The sequence below is a fragment of the Emydura macquarii genome, unplaced genomic scaffold (genome assembly GCF_026122565.2).
Source record: "Emydura macquarii macquarii isolate MOO-44397 ecotype Brisbane River unplaced genomic scaffold, CSIRO-AGI_Emac_v2 contig_3451, whole genome shotgun sequence".
In the NCBI taxonomy this organism is placed as follows: domain Eukaryota; kingdom Metazoa; phylum Chordata; order Testudines; family Chelidae; genus Emydura; species Emydura macquarii.
The window spans coordinates 3,792,834-3,814,551 of NW_027133588.1; the positions used below are offsets into that span (position 1 = coordinate 3,792,834).

General features: G+C 44.1%; 1 protein-coding gene across 6 annotated transcripts in view; it reads left to right on the top strand.

Annotated features, from left to right (window-relative positions):
* ACSBG1 (acyl-CoA synthetase bubblegum family member 1) overlaps positions 1 to 21,718 on the top strand; it is a 77,619-nt gene that overhangs the window by 15,461 nt on the left and 40,440 nt on the right. For 3 of the 6 annotated variants that reach the window (XM_067534682.1, XM_067534683.1, XM_067534685.1), the window contains exons 1-3: positions 3,494 to 3,688; positions 6,699 to 6,791; positions 10,035 to 10,117. In XM_067534682.1, coding sequence (XP_067390783.1) covers positions 3,687 to 3,688; positions 6,699 to 6,791; positions 10,035 to 10,117 — 178 coding nt within the window. In that variant the 5' untranslated portion in view covers positions 3,494 to 3,686. Of the gene's footprint in view, positions 1 to 3,493; positions 3,689 to 6,698; positions 6,792 to 10,034; positions 10,118 to 21,718 lie in introns of those variants that run through there. The other 3 variants (XM_067534686.1, XM_067534684.1, XM_067534688.1) reach the window with 2 other exon arrangements.

Below are 21,718 nucleotides of genomic sequence, written 5' to 3' on the forward strand. Positions count from 1 at the left end.
ATCTCACATTGATGTAAAGGTAGAGTGACTCCATTGCCTCAAATGTTTAGAATTCTTAGTGCAAACTTGTGGTCTTTAAGCCACAGTCCATGCAGGAGGGGCTACATTGCAACAGGAATTACCAAGAAGAATTCAAGCTGATTCAAACACATTTCCTCCCAGAATTGCACCTTTTACTACTTGTACCTTCATAAGGGTGGGCACAGTTGAGCCTTTAATATTATCTAAGGATTCCAGCATGTTTACATATTTATTTAATGTATCTAAGGGCTCAATCCTGCCCTGGGGAGGATGAACTCCAGTAGAGATGGTGTGAGGGTTCCTGCTGAGAAGAGCAGGGTTGTAATGCACCTGGAAGGGCTGAGGTGGCTGTCCTGGTTGAAGGACAGAAGAGGACAAAGAAGAGCCCAGGTGTGATGGAAGATGCTGAAGCATGGTAGATGCTTTGCCCAAGGCTGGCCTTACGGGTTGGTGATGTGGGCGACTGCCTAGGGTGCTGTGATTGGGGGGGTGCCATGATCAAGAGGCAAGGAACAGGGCAGACCTCGGGTGCAAGGCCATGGAAGGGAATTCGAGGGAATGGGAAGGAAAGGCAGCAGAGGTCAGGGACCAGTCGGGAATGTGACCTGTCTGTGCCTACAGTAGCCCACCTGAAAATGCCAAGGTCAAGGTAGACTTAAAAAATGAGAGTGGATTTTTCCAAACTGGTGGCTAACACTGCAGTTAGATTCACCAACCAGTTACAAACAGTGCTTCTGATTCCCCATACTGGTTATCAAGAAACTAAAACAAAAAAAATTACACAGCTCCCTTTACTGCATTTCAGTCTGGCTCCCAGGAGCCACTAGGTCCAATAAAGAGATATGTTATTTAAAACTCTATTCGCTTTACCAAAATGTTCTCCTGACCCCAAAGGGTCAGCCAAATTATCAGATCAATATGGGTTTGGATCTTACCGAAAATACCACGCTGCCAGCCAATCCTTTAGTAACTAAAACTAAAGGTTTATTATAAAAGGAAAGAAATCAATGAGAAGAGAGCAATCTGATAGATACAAATACTTCAAAGTCCATATATATCAGGTTTTCAGTAGAACTGTAGAACTCTGGAGTTTGCAGGCTTGTACAGTTCCTCTGGTGTACATCCAGTACCTGAATGGGTCAGTCCTTTGTTTCATAGCTTCAGTTGCAGGTGAGTTAATCCAGAGGTAGGAAGCAGGAGTGAAGACAACATGGGATGGAGCAGCTGCCTTTTATGTCCCTTTGCCATGTGGCTTGTGGAAATTCACAGAAACCAGATGGAGTCCAGAGTCACCTGGGCAAGTCCTGGTGACTCATAAGGTGTAGCAGCCCCTGCATTCTTTCTCTGGGTTCATTCTACCTTTGAGTTCTCTTAATGGGTCATTAAGCAGGCTTATTACTGCTGCCATCCTGTCTGGGGTGTCACTCAGAAACATAGCACAAGTTGAAATGCACCTATATAAAACATATCCATAACTTACCATACAAATATGACACATACACATAAACAATATCACCGTACTTAGCAAATTATAACCTTTCTAATGATACTTGACATGGCATATCTTGTACAAATTATTGTAATTTTGCAATATTGATATTAAATATTATAAATGCCCACCCCTAATCCAGACAGTGTCACAGGGGGGTGAGTGGGGAGCTCAGGGAGGGAGGCAGCAGGGGCCAGAGGCAATGGGGGTGGAGTCTGGGGAGACAGCAAGGGCTGGGGGAAATGGCAGGGGGGAGGCCAGGGAGACAGCAGAAGCCCAGTGAGGGAGCAGGGATGGGGGTGATGGAGTGGAAGTCCAGGGAAGCAGCAGGGGGCAATGGAGGTGGGTGGGGAGCACAAGTAGGCAGTGGGGGCCAGAGGGAGCCAAAATACAAGTTTGCCCATGATGTCATTTCCCCAAGGCTGGCCCTCGCTTTGTCAATGGTCTAGAGCAGTGGCTCTGAATGGCTACTGTATCCCTTTCAGGAGTCTCATTTGTCTTGCGTGCTCCCAAGTTTCACCTCACTTAAAAACTATTTGCTTATAAAATCAAACATAAAAATACAATTACTATTATTATTAATACTATTACTGAAAAATTGCTTACTTTCTAATTTTTACCATATAATTATAAAATAAATCAGAATATAAATATTGTACTTACATGTCAGTGTATAGTATATAGAGCATTAAAAACAAGTCATATGAAATTTTAGTTTGTACTGACTTTGCTAGTGCTTTTTATGTAGCCTGTTGTAAAACTAAGCAAATACCTAGATGAGCTGATTTACCCTCTGGAAGACTACACATACCCTGTTTAAGAACCACTGCCTAGGGGATGTGGGATTTTAAGGACTATATAAACTGGGTTTGAGAAATGGACCAAGTCTGGGACTTTCAGTAATAAACTGGTCCCAAACAGGTAATATTGATGCAAGAGATTGTGGAGTTACTGGGGCCTCTGAAGGAAAACTAAGACAGTCACTTGTTCTGCCACAGGAGGGCACTTCAGACGGGCTTGCCTTAGTACATGCATTTTTGGGGGCATTGAAACTATTTGCATTTTGGGTCAAATTTGGCAAATATTTTTGACTTAAAAAAAAAACTGAAGAAACATTTCAGAAATGTCAAAAGGTTTTATTTCAAAACTTTCTAAATGAACTGCTTCGACAATGTTGATTCAAATCAACCTTCAGAACATTTTGTTTGACCCAAATTAAGTTTTGGGGGATTTTTCATTTCTCCAAGAAAAACCAACAAAAAAAAAATTCGGTTTTGGTTTGAAACTAACCGAAATATTTTTTTTTTATTTTTGTTTTGACCACTGAACCAAAAAATCAATTATTTCTCAGCTCTGCCTAGTGGGAGACACTCCAGACCTTGCAGGTTTGGCATCAAATATGCTACCTGAATCTAGTTTGGACTGGGAATAGTGGAATGTGTGTAGAAAAGCAATGTTGGGAAAGTATATACCAGGAGCTTAACTGATGTAAAAAGATACTTTCTTAACAATTGATCTTTTGCTGTATTAAGACACACTGGCGAGGGGAATTGGGTTCCTGAGAGAATCTTTTTCATGTACTTCTAGTATTGGTCACTTAAATCATTTTGTTTTTTGAACTTTTAGAGAGACTTTTAGTACTTAAAATTGTCCTCAGGAGCAGTAGGCAGTGAGATATGAAAGCTATGTTTGATCAAAAAGTTCTGCTGTGGATAAAAATGGCATGTTTTCTAATTTAGCGTCTGTGATTAATAGGTAAGTTACACACACAGACCCATGTTCATTCATGCAAGGAGCCTCCTGAAGGCAACAGGAATGCATTTATGAAGAAACTATTTGCGTAAGAGGGAGTTTGCAGGAGTCAGTCCTAAATTAGTAAAGACAAACAACTAGACATTGCACAATAATTCAGGTAAGATAAGGAGTGGAGGGATTAATGTGGAGGAGGTACACCTACTATTAACAATATATAGCAATCAGTAGCCAAAATCTTAGTGCCTTTAGGAAAGCAGATTGCAGGGTGAGCCAGTAAATGATTTAGCAGCAGGAGCTGCTGAGTAAATGGAAGAGCTACTGCACTGTGGAACCTGATGTTGGGAAAACACAAGCAAATCTTTCCAAGTGGAGAAGCAGCTGTCCCACAGGAGGAGCAAACGGAATCACTTCTAGAAGAAACATGTGAGTGATAGAAGAGATTTATGAACTGGGAAGGCAGATTATCTGAGACAACCACACTAGAGGCTTGCACCTTCCATTTTCAGGGTAATGTAATTTAATGCAAAACAAACAAACAAACAAAAAAACCATACACTAGTGCAAGAGTAAGGTTACTCTGGTCAGAACTCATAAGTCAGGAAATGCAAATGTTACGGTTGACCATGCAGCCTCAACTCTGCTTCTTGCATATACAGTGGGCACTGTTAAAATAAGACATTACAATAATTTCTTTCTCCAATAATTTATATGTATTCAATATCTCAACTGAGTATAGCTGTAGCATATAAGACAAGGTGGAATGCCTTTTGCACTGTGGGCAGTATATAGACATTGGAAGGTGTGAGTGGAGAAGCTATGCAGGGGAGGGGAGTCTATATCACCTAATTGCTAGGGATGGGGCATTCCATGCTGGGTCCAAATCAGCTGGCGTAGAGGCTAGCCCTGGCTGTGAGCCAAGGTAAGGACCATTGGATCAATGTATGGCCCAGAATACTAATGGTTTGCGGGGTGGATTCAATCCCCAAACTCCTGCAGAGTTCCTCTACAAAATGTATTTTCTAGCTCTTTGTGGTAAGGGTTGAATTTGACCAACCGTGACCAGTGTTGTGTGGGGGATGTGAATATAAGGAGTTACAATTAAATATGAAACTTTAGGTAACTATGACACTAACATTAGTGAGTTCAACCTGCTCTACATTAACATATACGTTAATATACTATTTTATACATTAGGTATTTAATACCTGGTAAACACGCACACTTTTCCCCAGCTTATGGAAAGTCACGTGTCATGGTTGTTTAATTTGTAACATTAGACGTATAGGACCAAATCTTCAGCTGATTGTAAATTGGTATAGCTCTTGCAAGGTTATGTAAGTATCAGGCTATGAGAAGAGAACAGGAATGGTGGTGGCCTAAAAGGCTAAAGTGCAATCTTCAACAAACAAACCAAAGTGGCTAGCAATCCACTCTCTTCTGGGGTCTCACAATAACTTGACAGACATGTAGCAGCAATGCTCATTTTAATGCAGGATTGGGTTCCTCTGCACTACCTGACCAGTTCAGTACTTTTTACCTTGTGCTTATTATGCATAACTCTTGGCACTTGCAGTACACAAGAATAAGTTGAAAACAGGAAGCACGTTGAACCCAGAAATGTACAATTATTTTTAATGTTCATTTGCTCAAATTAAAACTCAAAAGAATTCTATAGGACATTCTGCTGTGCATTCTACATTTAAAAAAAAAAGAAAGGAATCGCTATGAAATCCCTGGTACGTACTATAGAACTTTTCTGTAAGGGGAACTTTAAAAGAGAACATGTGACCTGACTGCTTTAGAGACGTCTGTTTTGTGTGACTGGGGAAAAGGGAATTACTGAGCAATCACAAACACAGGAGAGGAAAGAAATCCAGGATCTATGGGAACCAAGGGTTTGAACGAAAGCTCTTTGAAATCAATGGGAGTCTTCACTTCATTAGTGACTTCAATGGGCTTGTAATCAGACCCTCAGTACTGGTATCATAGTAGAAACTAATTCCAACCTTCCAATGCATATAATTCCAGCAGGCAAACATTATCGGACTGATGGAGTGGGTTTGGAACTTCATTACTCGTTGAAGTGCTGTTCTATTTGGAAGTGACTCTATAAAAACAGTATTGTGAGGTTTCATGTATTCAAACTGATTCCAGCAAATGTGCACAATTTATGAGGGTTTTTTTTAAATCACCTTTTTAAAAATTTCCAGCCCACCAAACTCATGCAGCATATTTTCCTTCTTGCATATAATCACCAGTAACCGGTTCTAGAGGACGATTTGGGCTATCAGTTACACTTGTGCAATCTTCCTATTATACCCTCAGTAACATCTGTACAAACCCATTGCTGTCCTTGGGTTTGCACAGGTGTAACTAACTAATTAGAACTTTTAATTATTCTGTGGGCTAGGCCCAGGAAAGAAGGGAATCCAGCTCACTCCCTCAAAGGGCTTGTCTTTACTGAAGAGTTAACTCAAGTTATCTCTTTTTTTAACTAGCTCAGGTCAGGGCAGCCACTCTGCAATAACACTTGAGCAATAGAATGGTTAACAATCCACAAGTGCTACACTCAGTCTTTAGCCTCTAAATCCTATCATGGGCCAGCCAGCTCAAGTTAAAAGCACCAGCGTGCTCAAGTTAAAGGTTTTTGTGTGTGGACAGGACTTGAGTAAGGGGCAAGGCTTGAGTTAACTTTATAGTGAAGACAAGCCCTTAATAATGTTGGGCATAGTTAAAAGGAGTAACAGCAGTAAAAATGTCTCTCCTCTAAAGTGAGCGGCTCTGACACTGAAAACACACCAGATGTTTTTGGATAGGAGGATGCCATTTTTACAACTGTATTTTTCAGAACAAAAAATCACTCAAATTAGGAATATCCAAGAAAGTGAGAGCAACTGAGCTACTTAATTTAGATGTACACTGTATACCTTAGAAGCACATAACTCCCCACAAAGACAATGGAGGTTTGCATGCTGAGGTAATGGAGGAGCAGGTCCAAGGGTCTGGACAATAGTTGTTGATTGACACTTCTAGCATAATAGAATCATCTAGAGAAAATACTGTAAATCTGGCCAGAGCCTTGTATTAAACAGGCAAGAACAAGAAGTGACCTGACAAAGTGCAGGGCTTCTCAGACTGAAGATTCCTGAGAATGGTGGTTGTTATGAATCCTAAATAGAATTGAAATAGTGATTGAAATGAATATGTACAACATACTATTTTGCTATAAAGTTAAGCAGAAAGTCACTGTTTAACACCTACATCCAGGAACTCTTGGAACAAGTTAGGAGTTTAATGGGGGTCCACAGATGACCACAATGATTTGGGTATCCAAATTCTAAAGCTGAAATCTACAGTGTTACCTAGCATCTGTGGTTCCAGCCCCAAAAAGCTATTGACATTCTAATATCTATTGCTTTGACATTAATCTTAGGTTCCGGAAAAGACTTCTCCTTGCTGGAGCTGTGAATGTTCGAAATATCATTTTGAACAGATTGCAGCCGAAAGGAATAAATATACAAAGAAGGTAATTTACAAAGAGGATAATTTTTCACATTTTGTTTGGAAGTCTGGAGTAAACTACAAGTTGTACAGATGTGGGGGGAGCTACATTACAATCTCCTCTCTATTTCTAATGAACTAATGGCTCCTTGATTCTTAACTAATTTCCTTTTAGCCTGATATATCTGATATCCAGCTACTCAGTTGTACTTCTGAATGGTTTTTGCTATGGTTTATGCAATAGTGAGGAACATTTGTAACATTCGTTTACCTTTTGACTGAGACTTAGTTTTCATTTATTTATTTTTTGTTTCTTGATGTAACATAAATATAGTTTAAAAGATCTTAGTGTTTGAAGTATATTTAAATATAAAACATTTTACTGATCAATATTTTTAAACATCAAATATTTTGTTAAAATATGCTAACAAAATATAAGAACTATGTCAGCAATATATTTTAGATGTGGTAACATGGTAAAATATATATTTAAAAAATAGTTTATTACTTATTCTGAGCTTTTAATATATATTTTAATTGCTATGGTCATCTTCCTGGCCCATCACTCTGTTTATGTAACTAGAGTTGGCTGGAAAAATTCTGACAAAATATTTTTTTGTTGGAATTTGCTGATTCATTGAAATCAAAATGTTTTGTGAAGATGGTTCTATTTTGACAGAGTTCCCACAGAATGCAGACATGGTTCTGATGGGAAACCTGTCTGGTTTCCTGCTGCCTCGCCAACCTAGCACCTCATCAGCCTGGGCTTCTAGGGTCTGAGACTTTGGAGCAGCCCACCATGCAGACTGCCCTAGAGCAGGGGTTCCATTTTACTTTCAGGAAGAATTCTGAAACTTTTGGTTTTGGTTTTTTACCAGGATAAAACCAAATTTCTAAATATTGAAATCATCCAAAAAAAGAAAATACCTTTTTTCACCCAAGTGTATATATAAACTCCTCCCACTTTTCTTTAAGACCCTCCATCGACTCCCGCTCTTCCATTGCATTGAATACAACCTTTTTGTCTCTACTTTCAAAGACTTCCACAATCTAGTCCTAGCATTCATATCTGACAGTTTGTACAGTGGGATCCACTTTGGTCGAGGTATTTAAATGCTATCTCATTGTGAATGATAAATAGTAATAATGATTTCCAAGATTATCAGACAGTTGTTCATTGTACTACGAAATATGATTGTTAAAATAAGAAATATTAGTCACTGAGATAGGGAATGAACAGAAGGACTGTTCTGACTCTGTGCTATATGAAAGTCACTTATGCATTGTTGTTTTTTTGTTCATTTGACTTTTAAAACAAAATGATAATGTTATGTGGGATGGGGAACGCTTCTAGTGCTCCTGCAGTAGTGGAGGGATGCTAAGCCTGTATAGTGAATATTGCTTTCAGGGCTTCTGAGGGGTGAATACAGAGGAATGGGTCTTTGATACTCCTTTAAAAAACTAACCTATGTTTCCTTCAGTGCTTTCCTGGTGGATCTGTCCAGAGGGTGAGGATGGGCAGGGTTAAGAGATTCTTAGTAACACAGTTCAGTTTAGAATTTCAAGTATTAATAAAATCTGAATGACTTTGTTGAAATACACAAAGCTATTTAAAAAAATTCTCTGTAATGCATTGCGTTGTGCAGTCAGTCACTTCAAAAGGCTCCACTCATTGACCATTCAGAGTTCTGCTCATGGAGTCCCTGCAGGCTGCTGAAGTTTAGCTACCGCATAAGCCAGGGTTTCTCAAACTTTTTTTGCTGGGACTCCCTTTGAAAATATTTCAGGCTGTGATGACCCCTGCCCCAAAAAGTGACGACCCCCCCATACCATGCCACCCTTACTTCTGTACTGCTGTCGGGGGTGGCATTGCCTTCAGAACACTGGCCAGCAGCTGCTGTTCTCTGGACACCCAGCTCTGAAGGGCTCTGCCTGTCAGCCATGCACAGGGCTGACAGTCGCAGTCCCAAGCATGTGTGGGGGCTGACAGTTTGCAACCCCTCCCCCATAATAACCTTGAGACCCCTTTAGGGGTCCCGACCTCCAGTTTGAGAACCCCTGACATAAGCTCTTAGTGATGAGAAAGATGAGACTCCTGCACTGCTGTCTGGAAGATCTGGCATTGGGAGAAAAGTAATACTTAATGGCATTATTCTAATGTTTCTAAAACCATTTTAGTAATGTTCATGAATTGTGGGACACCAAAGCGTTTTGCTCCCTATTTTGGAGTGTCTGTGTTTTGTAAGTTTAAATATGAGCGTTGTTGCCAGCATCAAATTTTGCAAAGTATTGCACTATACCAACTGCGCCAGCCTGCAGATCTGGCTAGGCACATGGAAGAGCAGATGCTGCAGCTTCTCCAAGTGTGATGCAACAATCTTGCAATAGTCTTGATTCTCCAGTGATTCTCCTTGCACCTTGTGTTATCATTTACACCTGTGAAAAGTGGGCATAAAAAGCTCCCAAATTCAAAGCCTACACACACTTACAATGCTATCACTGGTGTAATGAGGGGAGAATTCTGATTCTATAGCATTGTGCACAAGTATCAAGGACTACACAAAGTCTGAGGCAATGGAGAATCGGTCATTGTCTCCAGAAGCAGGGTCTTAAAGGCACAAATGAGCCCTAAATACCTGAAGTAGCCAGCTGATTTTTGTTCTGGTGGCCATTGTGTCTTGTGTGTGCAAAGGCCAGTATATGTTGTTTCCATCCCTGCAATAAACTTCTGTGGAGGGGTGAATTTCATCCTTGTGATAAGGTTTCTGTTGCTTTGACAAAGTTTTTTTTTTATTGTTTGTAACAGGTGCTAGATTAATAGTACTTAGAATTTAGAGTCCCTTTCCCCTAGCTTTTAGTCCCTTAAACAGATATAGTACAGATATCAGCAGTGAAATCTTCCACATACGCTATTGCCAATATGCTCACACTTTATGCTCAAACAATTCTTGTCCATTCTGCTGTGGCTGCTGACAACAGGTCAATTAGTGCCCAGTGTAATGATGTATTCTATGATATTAACTTTATTCAGTAAATTTAGATGGAGATATCATAATCTACACCATGTGAAATGAGAATATCAACCATCAGATAGGAAATGCTTTCAGTCACTAATGTGGTCATATTAGAACCAGTCATCAAGAGGTGAAAAGGCTCTCCACACTTGTGAGCAAAATAATCTCTCCATTTTGTATTATGTAGTATTTACCAGCTGATTTTTAAAGGTACACTGTAGATAATTTTTTTATAAATGTATCTTTTGTCTTAGAACACTGACAGATAAACAGAGCATCTCAGAAGAATCAGTGATTTATTCTGAGAAGATCCAAGATAAAGGCAAAGAACCCTCAGGTAAGCAACCTTGTTTGAAAACTTGAGTCATTACAGCTTCGTTTCAGTTCTTCCAGTGACAGTAGTGACTGAAAAAGTCATGATATTCTGCATAATTTATAAGTAGGAAAAGAGACCTGAAATGAGAGAGAAATTTGCATTAGTAGCATATTACGGGTAGTGGTAGCTGCTCCATATTTAAAGTGTGTTTGAGGGATCCTTTTCTAATAATCTTCTACTAGTGAGTTCATTTGGCCTTTGTATATTCTTGCAAATTGTAGTGAATAAAGTTTAAGGCTGGGAATTATGTGCATGACAGATGGGATGATGGTGAGTGATGAAGAATGAAAATAAAACTTGAACTGAGGCAAATCAGGGTGACCCAAAACTACTAGGAGGTTTTTGTAAACCCATGTGACCGGACCAATTTTACCAAGCTCTGTAGTGGCCTTCATCTGGTTTGGTGAAAATTACATAAAAGTGAAAAAACAAATCTAATTGTAGGCAGAATCACACATCTCCTGTTAGCTTTGCCACTGAAGCCTGTTCACAGGTTTTGAAATAATAGGAACCTTTATGGGATTCTGTGTGTTAGGCAATGACACTAGGCTGGAGGATGAAGAAATGGGAACACTCCACAAGGATCTTGTATGCAGATTTTTAGTCACAGAAGAGCCATTCTAAGGTCACACAAAAGGCTTTTTCTTTAACAAAGGCCTGGACAGCTGGCAGATTCCTTCTACTTATTCTGTAAAGCAGTTTACAAACCAGAATAGTCAAAAGTGATTGCTAACTGTCCAATGTTTAAAGTTCAGAAGTATTTTGTAGGGCCTTTTGGGACACATATTACATGTGTAGATAGTTACTAAGGCTCTGATTCAGAAATGTGCTTGCTATGTGCCTGACGTTAAGCATGAGTTGTCCAAGTACCTTGATAAATCAGGGCCTTATGTAAGTTTTTATGTTAGCTTTGTTCTATCATTTGTTTCAATGAACCTGTGGCTGGGTTCAGAGTCCCTGTTTGTTATTTGTCAAACAGAAAGTTAAATATGTGTTGTGAGATCATATACAAATACAAGAGCTGAGTCACAAAGCAAGGTTGGGGACTGAAGGCCCAAGAACGTTCTCAGAATTTATATAGGAAAAATCTATAAAGATAGTCACATGGTAAGAGAAGAAAGCCTTTAAGAAAGGAGAGCACCACATCCAGTTGTTACTGTCTCTGTTGTGTACCTAGAGAGGAAGAGGGAATCCTGTTTGTTTTCTATTTATAAAGAACTCTTTTGTGATTTTTTTCCTGTTGTTGTAATCAGTGCATGCTGAAACCTCAGAAATATAATCACGAGACATAAAACTGATATATTTTTATTGCTGAGCCAGCAGATCCACTCTACCTTGTCTACAGAATCGCACATGCTATGGGGTCAGGCCCAAATTTTGATTCACTTAATCAATATAAATCCAAAGTAACTTCACTGAAGTCAGTGAGAGTTACTTACTGGTTTAAAACTTATGTAAGTGGGATGAGAACTGGGTCCAATTCTAACATCATTGGCCTGATTCTTTTCTCATGAATGCCAGTTTTACATTGGCACTGCAACATCATTGACTTTAGTGGAGTTACTGATTTTCCTTGGCTTGAGACCAGGATCCAGTTAAAATTTGTCTTAATTGTAAGGGCCACCCAGCTTGACTAATACAATATTATGAGATTTGTTTTTGACTTATTTGTTTCCTTTCCAAATCTCCTGTTTTTTGTCGGGCTACTTAATAGCAGAATCCAGATGAGGTATTCTTTGAGGGATATTTTTTATTTCAATGCCTATAGATAACTTTGCCTTAATAGTAGTTCACTGTAGCCACTGAACAATGCATTCTGTTATATTTTGCTAATGCTGCTTTTTCCCGCACAGGAAAAGTTACAAGGAGGTTTCATGTACTGAAATATTTTAGTGCTTTAGCCTAATTGAAAATGATGTCTGCTATTTGTTAAACATCTTTTCTTTTGGAGGCTAGAAAAACCTCTGTGCAACTTTCCAGCTACAGGCTTATAATGAGGGAATTGATAAAATAGTAAAGGGGCCCAAAGGAGTGGTGCAGAGACATAAGGAACAACAACATAAGGAAAGAGAATGATAAGGGCTGATGAGTATGGAACAGAGTATTCTTTCATATGGGACACAGTAAATAAGTATTAAGAGAAATTTAATGGGAAAATTAAGGGAAAATATAATATTTTGCTAGCTTGTTAAGCCTCATGCTTTTTTGTAGTGGATTTTATGGCTTTGTTGATCAAACCATATTGGAAGAAAAAGGATGGTCTCTTGGTTAAGGCTCAATTCTGGGAGTAGCAAGAATTCAGTTCTAATGCCAGCTCCATCACAGATTTCCTGTTTGAAGTTGGGCCAGTCCTACTGCCAGATCCTGGTTCCATTCAAGTCAATGCCAAAACGTGTATTGATTTTTAACAGCCTGATCCTGTTTTTATTGTTCTCTTGGGCCTCTGTTTCCCTCACCATAAAATGGGGATAATTCCTACTCCACAGGTGTGTCATGAATCTACTTAATAAAAGCTTGTAATATGCACTGAGATCCTTGGATGAAGGGTGCTATAAATATGAGTTTGGCAGAATTAGATTTTTATTCTTTTATAATTTCAATAGAAATATTAATGTTTATTTTTAAGCATTTTTTCTATTTTTAAATTTTCACAGTTGCAGGAACTTATGGAGAGGGGAGTCAGACGACAATTATTTAATGGCAGATATTGAGATTCAAAAAGTTAAAGATTGATAACTGTTAAAACACAAATTGTCAACATCACATGTCAAAATAGACAAAGTAAATAGCTTTAAATCAAACTCTGATATGTTCTCAAGCAACATTTCTTACTTTACCTATCTGTAAATTTCAGTGATCATTGATGGAAATATTTTTTCATTGGTTTATGTGTGTATAGTGAAATTATGTTTATTAACATTTACCTATAAAAATCGAATCCTTCCATACTTATATAAATGTACATAGTGCTGTTATCTATACAGTGCTTTTCATCTGCAAAGCATTTCACTAATTGACAAGCATGTGCATGGGCATTGAGCATTTATGCTTCAGTTATTTATTTGCATATGTGTGGTCTTTCCCCTCACCTTTTTTAATCCCTCTGTTGGTTCGGGAGCCTATGAAAAGAGTAAACACACAGGAAAATATTTTACTTTATTCCTGTTCAATAACATCAGGATCATATGGAACTCAGTGCCCAATAATTCTGATTTATTATTTCCTTTATTCCATGCAAGAGGAAGTTTGAGGGAGAGAGGGCAAAGTCCCAGATTTTCAAACTCATTTCCTTAAATTTAAGCACATAACTCCATTTGTAGGAAATAAAATAAATAAGTGGCTTGATTTTCAGAGGCAAGGCACTGTCAGGTGGAATGAACTCTGGTCAAACTGGAGTTTTCGCATTCTAAGGGAGGCACATGACTGTGCTCCTGGCAAAATGAGAAGGCGTCAGGACAGTGAGGAATCCTGGATGATGACTGACTGTGAGGAGCACTTCCTTTGCTCAGCACTCTCATGTCCCATTAGAGTCAAGCAGCACTTAGCCCTTTGTAGAATCATCAGGTTCATAATGAATGTTAATGTTCTTCAAGTTATGACTGGATTGGTTTTAGGCATAGGCTAATTAAACAACTGCTCAGGGTGGTGCATTTAATAGGACACCCCCAAACAGCACTTGGAACTGCTGTAATCCCTCCTCATCAGGTCAGTCTTATACTCAGTGTCTCAGTCTGCCAATTTGTTTCCTTCTCTCAGATGTGAACTTGTTTCTGCTGAGCCATGTGCAATAGACACCTTTGGGTCTTATATCCATCCCAGAATCCGTCTAATTTGAATGTCAGATTTTCTGCACCCCAGAATCATATGTCCCAGAATTGGAGCTGGTAGAGTTAAAGTGATTTTAAAATATTTTTGTGAATAAACATGATGGGGGGATTCACTCCCATATTTTTCTTGGAGGCTTATATTAGTATTCCCCAGCATGCAGACAGTCAGCAGTTGGATGGCTGAAAATTTGTACCAGAAATTGAATTATTTGCTATTTATCATTTGTTACTCCATTTAAAAAATTTTCAGCCATCCAAGCAGAGAGTGGAAACAATACCATGTGTCATAGGGATTCAATCATATACCATGAAATGTGAATAGCAAATAGTCAGTAAACAGTTCACAGATAGCCCATAGGCTGTCATAACATATTTAGCAAAATTTGTGAATGACAACTATATTTATATAAAACAGGGTCTGTTCACTAATGACTTGCAAACAGAAAGTCAGAGCTAACCTGGTCAGAAAATACATAATCAAGAGGACTATTCTATTGAAACTGTTTTTCAGTAGACAACTGGGTTTTCGGTTAAACAAAATTTTTCACAAAAAACATCTCCTTTTTGTGGGAAATTAAAATTTTTGTTGAAAAACCAACTGCCTGAAAACCACAGTATTTTGATTTAGATTTGCCACTGTGGTTCCACAAGAGAGCTGCAGTTCATTTGCCTTATGTCCCCCATTCTCTTCTAAGACCAGACTTCCCATGATACACTGCTCCCCCACCAGATGGAGAGACCAGGGTGCATCCCAGAAAATTTAATCCAATTAGGGAGCTCAGCCCACAGAGGAGAATGGGAGCACAAGGCACCCAAACTGCAATTCCAATAAGGCACCACCTGTGGCATATCTGAATCAAAATATTTTGGATCTCAATATTTTGGACAAAAAAAATCCTTTCTTGGGGAAAAACAAATGTACTGACCAGCTCTAGTATGAATTCAGTGATTCAGCCAGCTGTCCCCAGTATTCAGACACGTAATGTTAATCAGTGTCATGCTTCTTTAGAGAAAAAATGACTCAGAAGTGTCAAAGGGGGCAGGAGCAATCGGAGCTGCAAGAAGAGGGCACAAAAACCTTTCTATTTACTACACCAAGGAATTTTAGGCTGTGCTTATTTGTGCTAAGCCCTTTGAGCTGAAATGGTAAAACAAGGTTACTTACCAGTAACTGATGTTCTTCGAGATGTGTTGCTCATGTCCATTCCAATATAGGGTGAGTGCACGCCACTGTACACGGTTCCCGGAACATTTTTCCCTTTAGCAGATCCTGTAGGGTCAGCTCTGGTGCCCCCTGGAGTCCCGCGCACATGCTGCAGTATATGAGGCACTGCCGACCCTACGGCCCCTCAGTCCCTTCTTTCTGTCAACTCCGACAGTGGGGACGGAGGGTGGGTTGTGAAATAGACATGAGCAACACATCTCGAAGAACATCTGTTACTGGTAAGTAACCTTGTTTTCTTCTTTGAATGATTGCTCATGTCCATTCCAATATAGGTGATTAAAAAACAATACCTTGGAGGTGGGTAGGAGTTACCGGTGAGCTGCCCTCAGCACAGCTCTGCCGAATCCCGCGTCCTCTCTCGCCTGCTAAATGATGGCATACTGGGACATGAAGGTATGCACCGACGACCAGGTGGCAGCTTTGCAGATGTCTTGCAGGGGCACTCTCTCCAGGAAGGCCGCAGAGGAGGCCTGAGCCCTGGTTGAGTGCGCTGTGATGACACCCGGAAGCAGCACATTCGCCTGCTCATAGTAGCACTTGATGCAGGATGTGATCCACGCGGAGATGCGCTGGGTGGGGACAGGTGATCCTTTCATCCAGTCCGCCACTGCGATGAAGAGTTGCGTCGATTTCTGGAATGGCTTTGTTCTCTCGATGTAGTAGGCCAGGGCTTGTCTCACATCCAGCGAATGCCATCTCCACTTCTCCTCTGAACCATGTGGTTTGGGAAAAAACACAGGGAGAAAAATATCTTGGTTATAATGAAATTGGGAAACCACCTTGGGCGGGAAGGCTGGATGCGGCCTCAACTGCACCTTATCCTTATAGAATACAATATAAGGGGGGCTCCGAGGTCAAGGCTCTAATCTTGAAGACCCCCCTAGCTGAGGTAATGGCCACCAGGAAGGCTACCTTCCATGAAAGGAAAAGCAGAGGGCATGAAGTTATGGGCTCAAAGGGGGGCCCCATGAGCCTCGACAGGACCAGGTTGAGATCCCAGGGAAGCACCGGGTCATGGACCTGGAGATAAAGCCTCTCCACTCCCTTGAGGAACCTGACCGACATGGGATGGGAGAACAAGGATCTCCCCTCTAGTGGCTGATGGAAGGCTGAAATGGCTGCCAAGTGATCCTTCAGGGAGGCCAACGCCAGACCTTGCAGCTTTAGCTGGAGCAAGTACTTCAGGATCGCCTGGATAGGAAAGAGGCTTGGCAGAATACCCCAGGACTCCACCCAGCAGGTAAACCGTTTCCACTTAGCCCGATACACGACCTGTGTTGAAGGTTTTCTGCTGCCCAGCAGAATTTGTTGGCCCTGCACCAACCAGGCTCTTTCTCCCTCTGTCAGCCACAGAACCTCCAGGCTGTGAGGTGCAGGGAGTCCAGGTTGGGGTGTAGCAGGCGGCCGTGGTCCTCGGAGAGAAGGTCGTGACATCTCAGGAGCTCCATGGGCGGGGCAATAGACAGGTCCATCAGCATACTGAACCAATGCTGTCTCGGCCAGGCCGGAGCGATGAGTACCACATCCGCCCTGTCCCTCTTGATTTTCAAGAGAACTTTGGGCAGGAGCGGAATGGATGGAAACTCATACATGAGGGTCCCATCCATTTGATGAGGAATGCATTGAATATCAATCCCGGCTCGTGACCCTGGAGCGAGCAGAACCTCGGGCACTTCTTGTTCCAGGACGACACGAAGAAGTCCAGTTGGGGAACACCCCACTTGTGGAAGATCGAAGTCACGACCTCCAGGTGCAACAACAAGTCGTGGTGGGTAGAAAGGACCTGTTGAGACAATCCGCCTTGTCGTTCCTCACCCCCGGGAGGTGAGAGGCAGACAAGTGGAAGTCGTGCCTCCCAGCAAAGTCCCACAGGCAGATGGCTTCCTGGTAGAGGTCCGAGGAGCGTGCTCCCCCCACCTGTTTATATAAAACATGGCTGCAGTGTTGTCCATCAGCACCTGCACCACCCTGCCTTTCAGAAATTGGAGGAACACCCTGCACGCTAGACGAATAGCCCTCAGCTCCTTCACATTGATGTGCAGGTGCCTGTCCTCCCGCGACCAGAGCCCCTGAGTGCTTAGGTTGGTGGTGATGTGGGCTCCCCATCCCACATCCGAGGCATATGAGATTAGGGTGACCGATGGAACCAGGTCTGTGAACGGGACTCCCCTCATCACCTCCCTGGGAGACCTCCACCAGTTTAAAGAGGCTAGAACTGGCAGGGGGACTGTGACTACCCTGTCCAAGAGGTGTCTGTTTGGCACGTATACTGAGGCCAACCAAGCCTGAAGTGGCCTGAGCCTCAGGTGAGCTAGCCTCACTACGTATGTGCAGGCCGCCATGTGGCCTAACAGTCGCAGGCAGTGCCTGGCTATTGTTGTGGGGCACTGGTGCAGCTGAGCGATGATCGAGGCCATCACCTCAAACCGTGGCTGAGGGAGGAACGCTCTGGCTTCGGAAGCGTCCAGGGTGGCCCCAATGAATTCTATGCGCTGCACCGGGGTTAGCGTGGACTTCTGCTCGTTTATGAGCAATCCCAGCCTGCTGCGTGTAGAGCAAGTGAGGGACACGCTGTTCTGCACGTGGGACCTGGACCTGCCCTCGATTAACCGGTCGTCCAGGTAAGGGAGTATCTGCACACCCCGGCATCTCAGGTGGGCAGCCACTACCGCCATACATTTGGTGAACACCCTGGGGGCCGATGAGAGGCCAAAGGGCAGGACCGTAAATTGGTAATGTGAACCAGCCACCATGAAACGGAGGAAGCGCCTGTGGTTGGGGAGGATAGACACACGGAAGTATGCATCCTTCAGGTCGAGGGTGGCATACCAGTCTCCTGGATCCAGAGAAGGGATAATGGAAGCTAGGGAGACCATGCAAAACCTGAGTTGTTTGATGTATTTGTTTAGACAACGCAGGTCTAATATGGGTCTTAGACCCCCCCCTTCGCCTTGGGGATGAGGAAGTACCTTGAATAGAACCCCTTCACCTTTTTGTCTTGGGGAACCATTTCCACCACTTCCAGGTTGAGGAGAGTGACCACCTCCTGCAAGAGAAGTTGCTCATGAGAGGGGTCCCTGAAGAGGGATGGAGGGTTGTTGCAGGGGAGGAGGGGATGCAAATTGTAGGGCATAGCCCCGAAGGACTATCCCGAGGACCCAATGGTCTGACGTAATGCTTGCCCATTCTGCATAAAAGGGTCTTAATCTGTGCAGGAAGGGACGGGGCAGATCCAGGGAGACGGTAGGGGCGCCACCCACGGGTGCACCATCAAAATTGCCCCTTTTGATTGCCCGACCCCTTGCAGGGCCCCTGCTTGGAGCCTGAGGATGAGCTAGGGGGCCAATTTCACCTTCCAAACCCCCTATTTCTGTCCCTGCCCCTATGGGGCTGGAAGGGCCGAGGTGGGGGCCTTGGTTGCTGCTGCACCTGGGGCCATGACTACCGCCTAGAAGGCTGGGGCATGTACAAGCCCAGGGAGCAAAGCATGGCCCTGGAGTCTTTAAGGCTGTGTAGCTTCGCATCAGTCTTATCTGAAAACAGGCCCAACCCATTGGGGGGGGGGTGCTGAATGGACTGCTGCACCTCCTGTGACAGCCCCGAGGAGTGCAGCCATGAGCACTGCCTCATGGGGATGGCGGAGGTTATTGCCCTACTCGCCAAGTCTGCCTCATCGATGGAAGTTTTCAGTGCCGCCCTAGCCACCGTGTTCCCCTCGTCCAGGACCATGGCAAAGTCTGCGGTCTGGTCTTGGGGCAAAGCCTCAGCGAACTGTCTGAGGGAGTCCCATAAGTTAAAATTGTACCTGCCCAGCAGGGCCTGGTGGTTGGCAATCCTAAACTGCAGGGCTGCTGTTGAATAAACCTTCCTCCCAAACAGGACCAGTTTCTTATTGTCCTTGTTTTTGGGAGTGGACCCCTGATGCCCTTGTCTGTCCCGCTGGTTGGTCGCATCCACCACCAGGGTCCCTGGGGCCGGGTAGGTGAACAGGAACTCAAACCCTTCAGCTGGGACATAGTACTTTTTCTCAGCCCCCTTAGATGTAGGGGCAACCGAGGCAGGGGTTTGCCACAGGGCTTGGCAATTTTAAGGACCCTGTCATGGATGGGCAGAGCCACCTTTGCTGGGCCCTCTGCCCCCAGCACGTTGAAGAGGGTATCCTCTTCCTCCACTAGTTCTTTGATCTCCAGCCTTAAATTAGAGGCCACCCTCTTTAGCAGCTCCTGGTGTGCCCTGAAGTCCCTCAGTGGTGCCACGTGGTCCCTGGAGGCTGCCTTGTCTGGGGAGGAGGAGGAGGACTGCCAAGGTGCAACCTGTGACTGTTCCCCCTGCTGAGGTGCACCCGTGGAGAGTCCCTCCCCTGGGTCTGATTCCTCATCCAAGGAATGGTCCCTATAGGCTTTGTCCAGTGTGGGAGGCGCAGACTGGACCCCCAGTGATGGGACAGACTGTGGCCCTGATCCCATCTGGATGCTGCATGGGCCCCAATAAGGCCATTGTTGTTGCCAGAGACCCTGTGGCCAAGCAGGGGCTGGCTGTGGCACTGGCTAAGGTGTCTCGTGGGGGCATCGGCTGGCCTTACTAGCATCCCCTCGGCTGCCCCCCTTTTGGGACCCCGAGCCACTGGAGCGGTGGTGTCGAGCCTGCCTCCAGCCCATGGTGCCGCTCCGCGCCGGGGACGACCTCTTGATGCCTCTGACTTGGAGGATGACGAGGACCGCCTCCTCCTCCTCGATCGGTGCCGGCGAGTGGAGGAGTGCTCCAAAGAGCTTGACGTCGTCGAATGCTGTCTTGGCACCGACGACTTCCGGTGCCGTTTGCCCCTAGGACAATGGGAGCGGTGCAGCTGGGAGCATCGCGATGCCGAACCCAACTCCATAGACCGGGTGCTGTGCTTCCACAAGGATGACTGGGTTCTGCACCGCGCTGGTGTGGGTGAACTCTTCGGTACCAGGCTCCTCAAAGACGAACAAGTTCTGCGCCGATTCATTGAGGGCAACTCCTCGGTACTGGGGATCGAGAACTTGAACTGTCCTCATGTCGCACTGCGGACCTCGAGCGGCACCTCCTTGCTTGCGCTGCCTTCGGCATCGGGGACTGGCTTCGGTGCCGAGAGGAGGGTCGGCTCGACGAGATAGACTCGGAGCGACTGTTGGGGGAGCGTCCACACTCTACCCCCGATGGCCATCTGGCGGGAGACTTTTCCACTGCCCTTCGTGGGGACCCAACACGTGCTTGCCCCGGGACACCAGCTCTCTCTCCCTCGGCAGGGGTGGGAGCAGAGGTGGTGTAGGCAAGGCCATCAGGGCTCTTGCTCCCTGAAAAGCCTCCAGTGTCGACGGCGTTGGCAGGGGTGCTCCCCCACTCCCAGGAGTCCGGGGAGGCTCCCTGCTCGGAGATGCAGGCACCAGAAGGGACTCGACAGGCCGTGGTTGGTGCATCTCCACACTCGACCCTGCCCTTACTGGCAGCGCAGGGGAGTGTCCACACTCCGTGCGCTGCCGCTTCGTCTTCCTCGGCGCTGGGGATGCCTCTCTGCACTGAGTCGATGTCGGTGCCGGAGGTGCGCTCTGCACTAAGGAGACGCTCGGTGCCGAGGTGGATCGGGGCGGCTCGGAAGCCAGGTGGAGTGCTGGCTCCATTAGTATGGGTTTTAACCTAATGTCCCGGTCTTTTTGGATCTTTGGTTTAAAAGCCTTGCAAATTTTGCATTTCTCTCTCCTGTGCTGTTCCCCCAAGCACTTAAGGCAGCGTTCGTGGGGGTCGCTGAGTGGGAAAGCCTTCCCACAGGAGGCACACAGCTTAAAGCCAGGTGACAGGGGCATGGCCTGGCCACCCTAAGTCCTTTAGGGCTTCTAATCTATCTTCTAAACTAACATTACTTAACAGTATTTAACAACTACTTAACTATACTAAGGCAATAACAACAAAGTCCGACAAAGGGGAATGGTACTTGCAAAGAGCAAGAGTCATTCCAGCAACCATCACGGGCGGAAAGAAGGAACTGAGGGGCCGTAGGATCGGCAGTGCCTCATATACCGAGGCATGTGCACGGGCCTCCAGGGGGCACCAGAGCCAACCCTACAGGATCTGCTAAGGGGAAAAAAGTTCCGGGAACCGTGCACAGGGGCGTGCACTCACCCTATATTGGAATGGATATGAGCAATCACTCGAAGAAGAACTTACTTTGCAGATAGACCTATATGTACAGTTTGCTAGAGACTTCATAGTGCATTTTAAAAAATAGTATGAAAGGATCTTTATTTTTATTTCCACATTGGTTTCAGTTAGTGCTCTGAGTTCATATCCAGTCTATGCCTCTCTATTATATAATCTGATCTTCAGCTATGCATGGTACTTACTTTGCTTTTCTGAAAATGAATAATCATCTCATTCAGCCTTTAGCCAGTAGTTCCTTCCCAGGCTCTTTCTATGTCACCACGTACCTCTGCTATGTGAGAGGAGAAAAGTTGTTTTCATTTGCTGCTGCTCTTACAAAGTTCTCCAGGA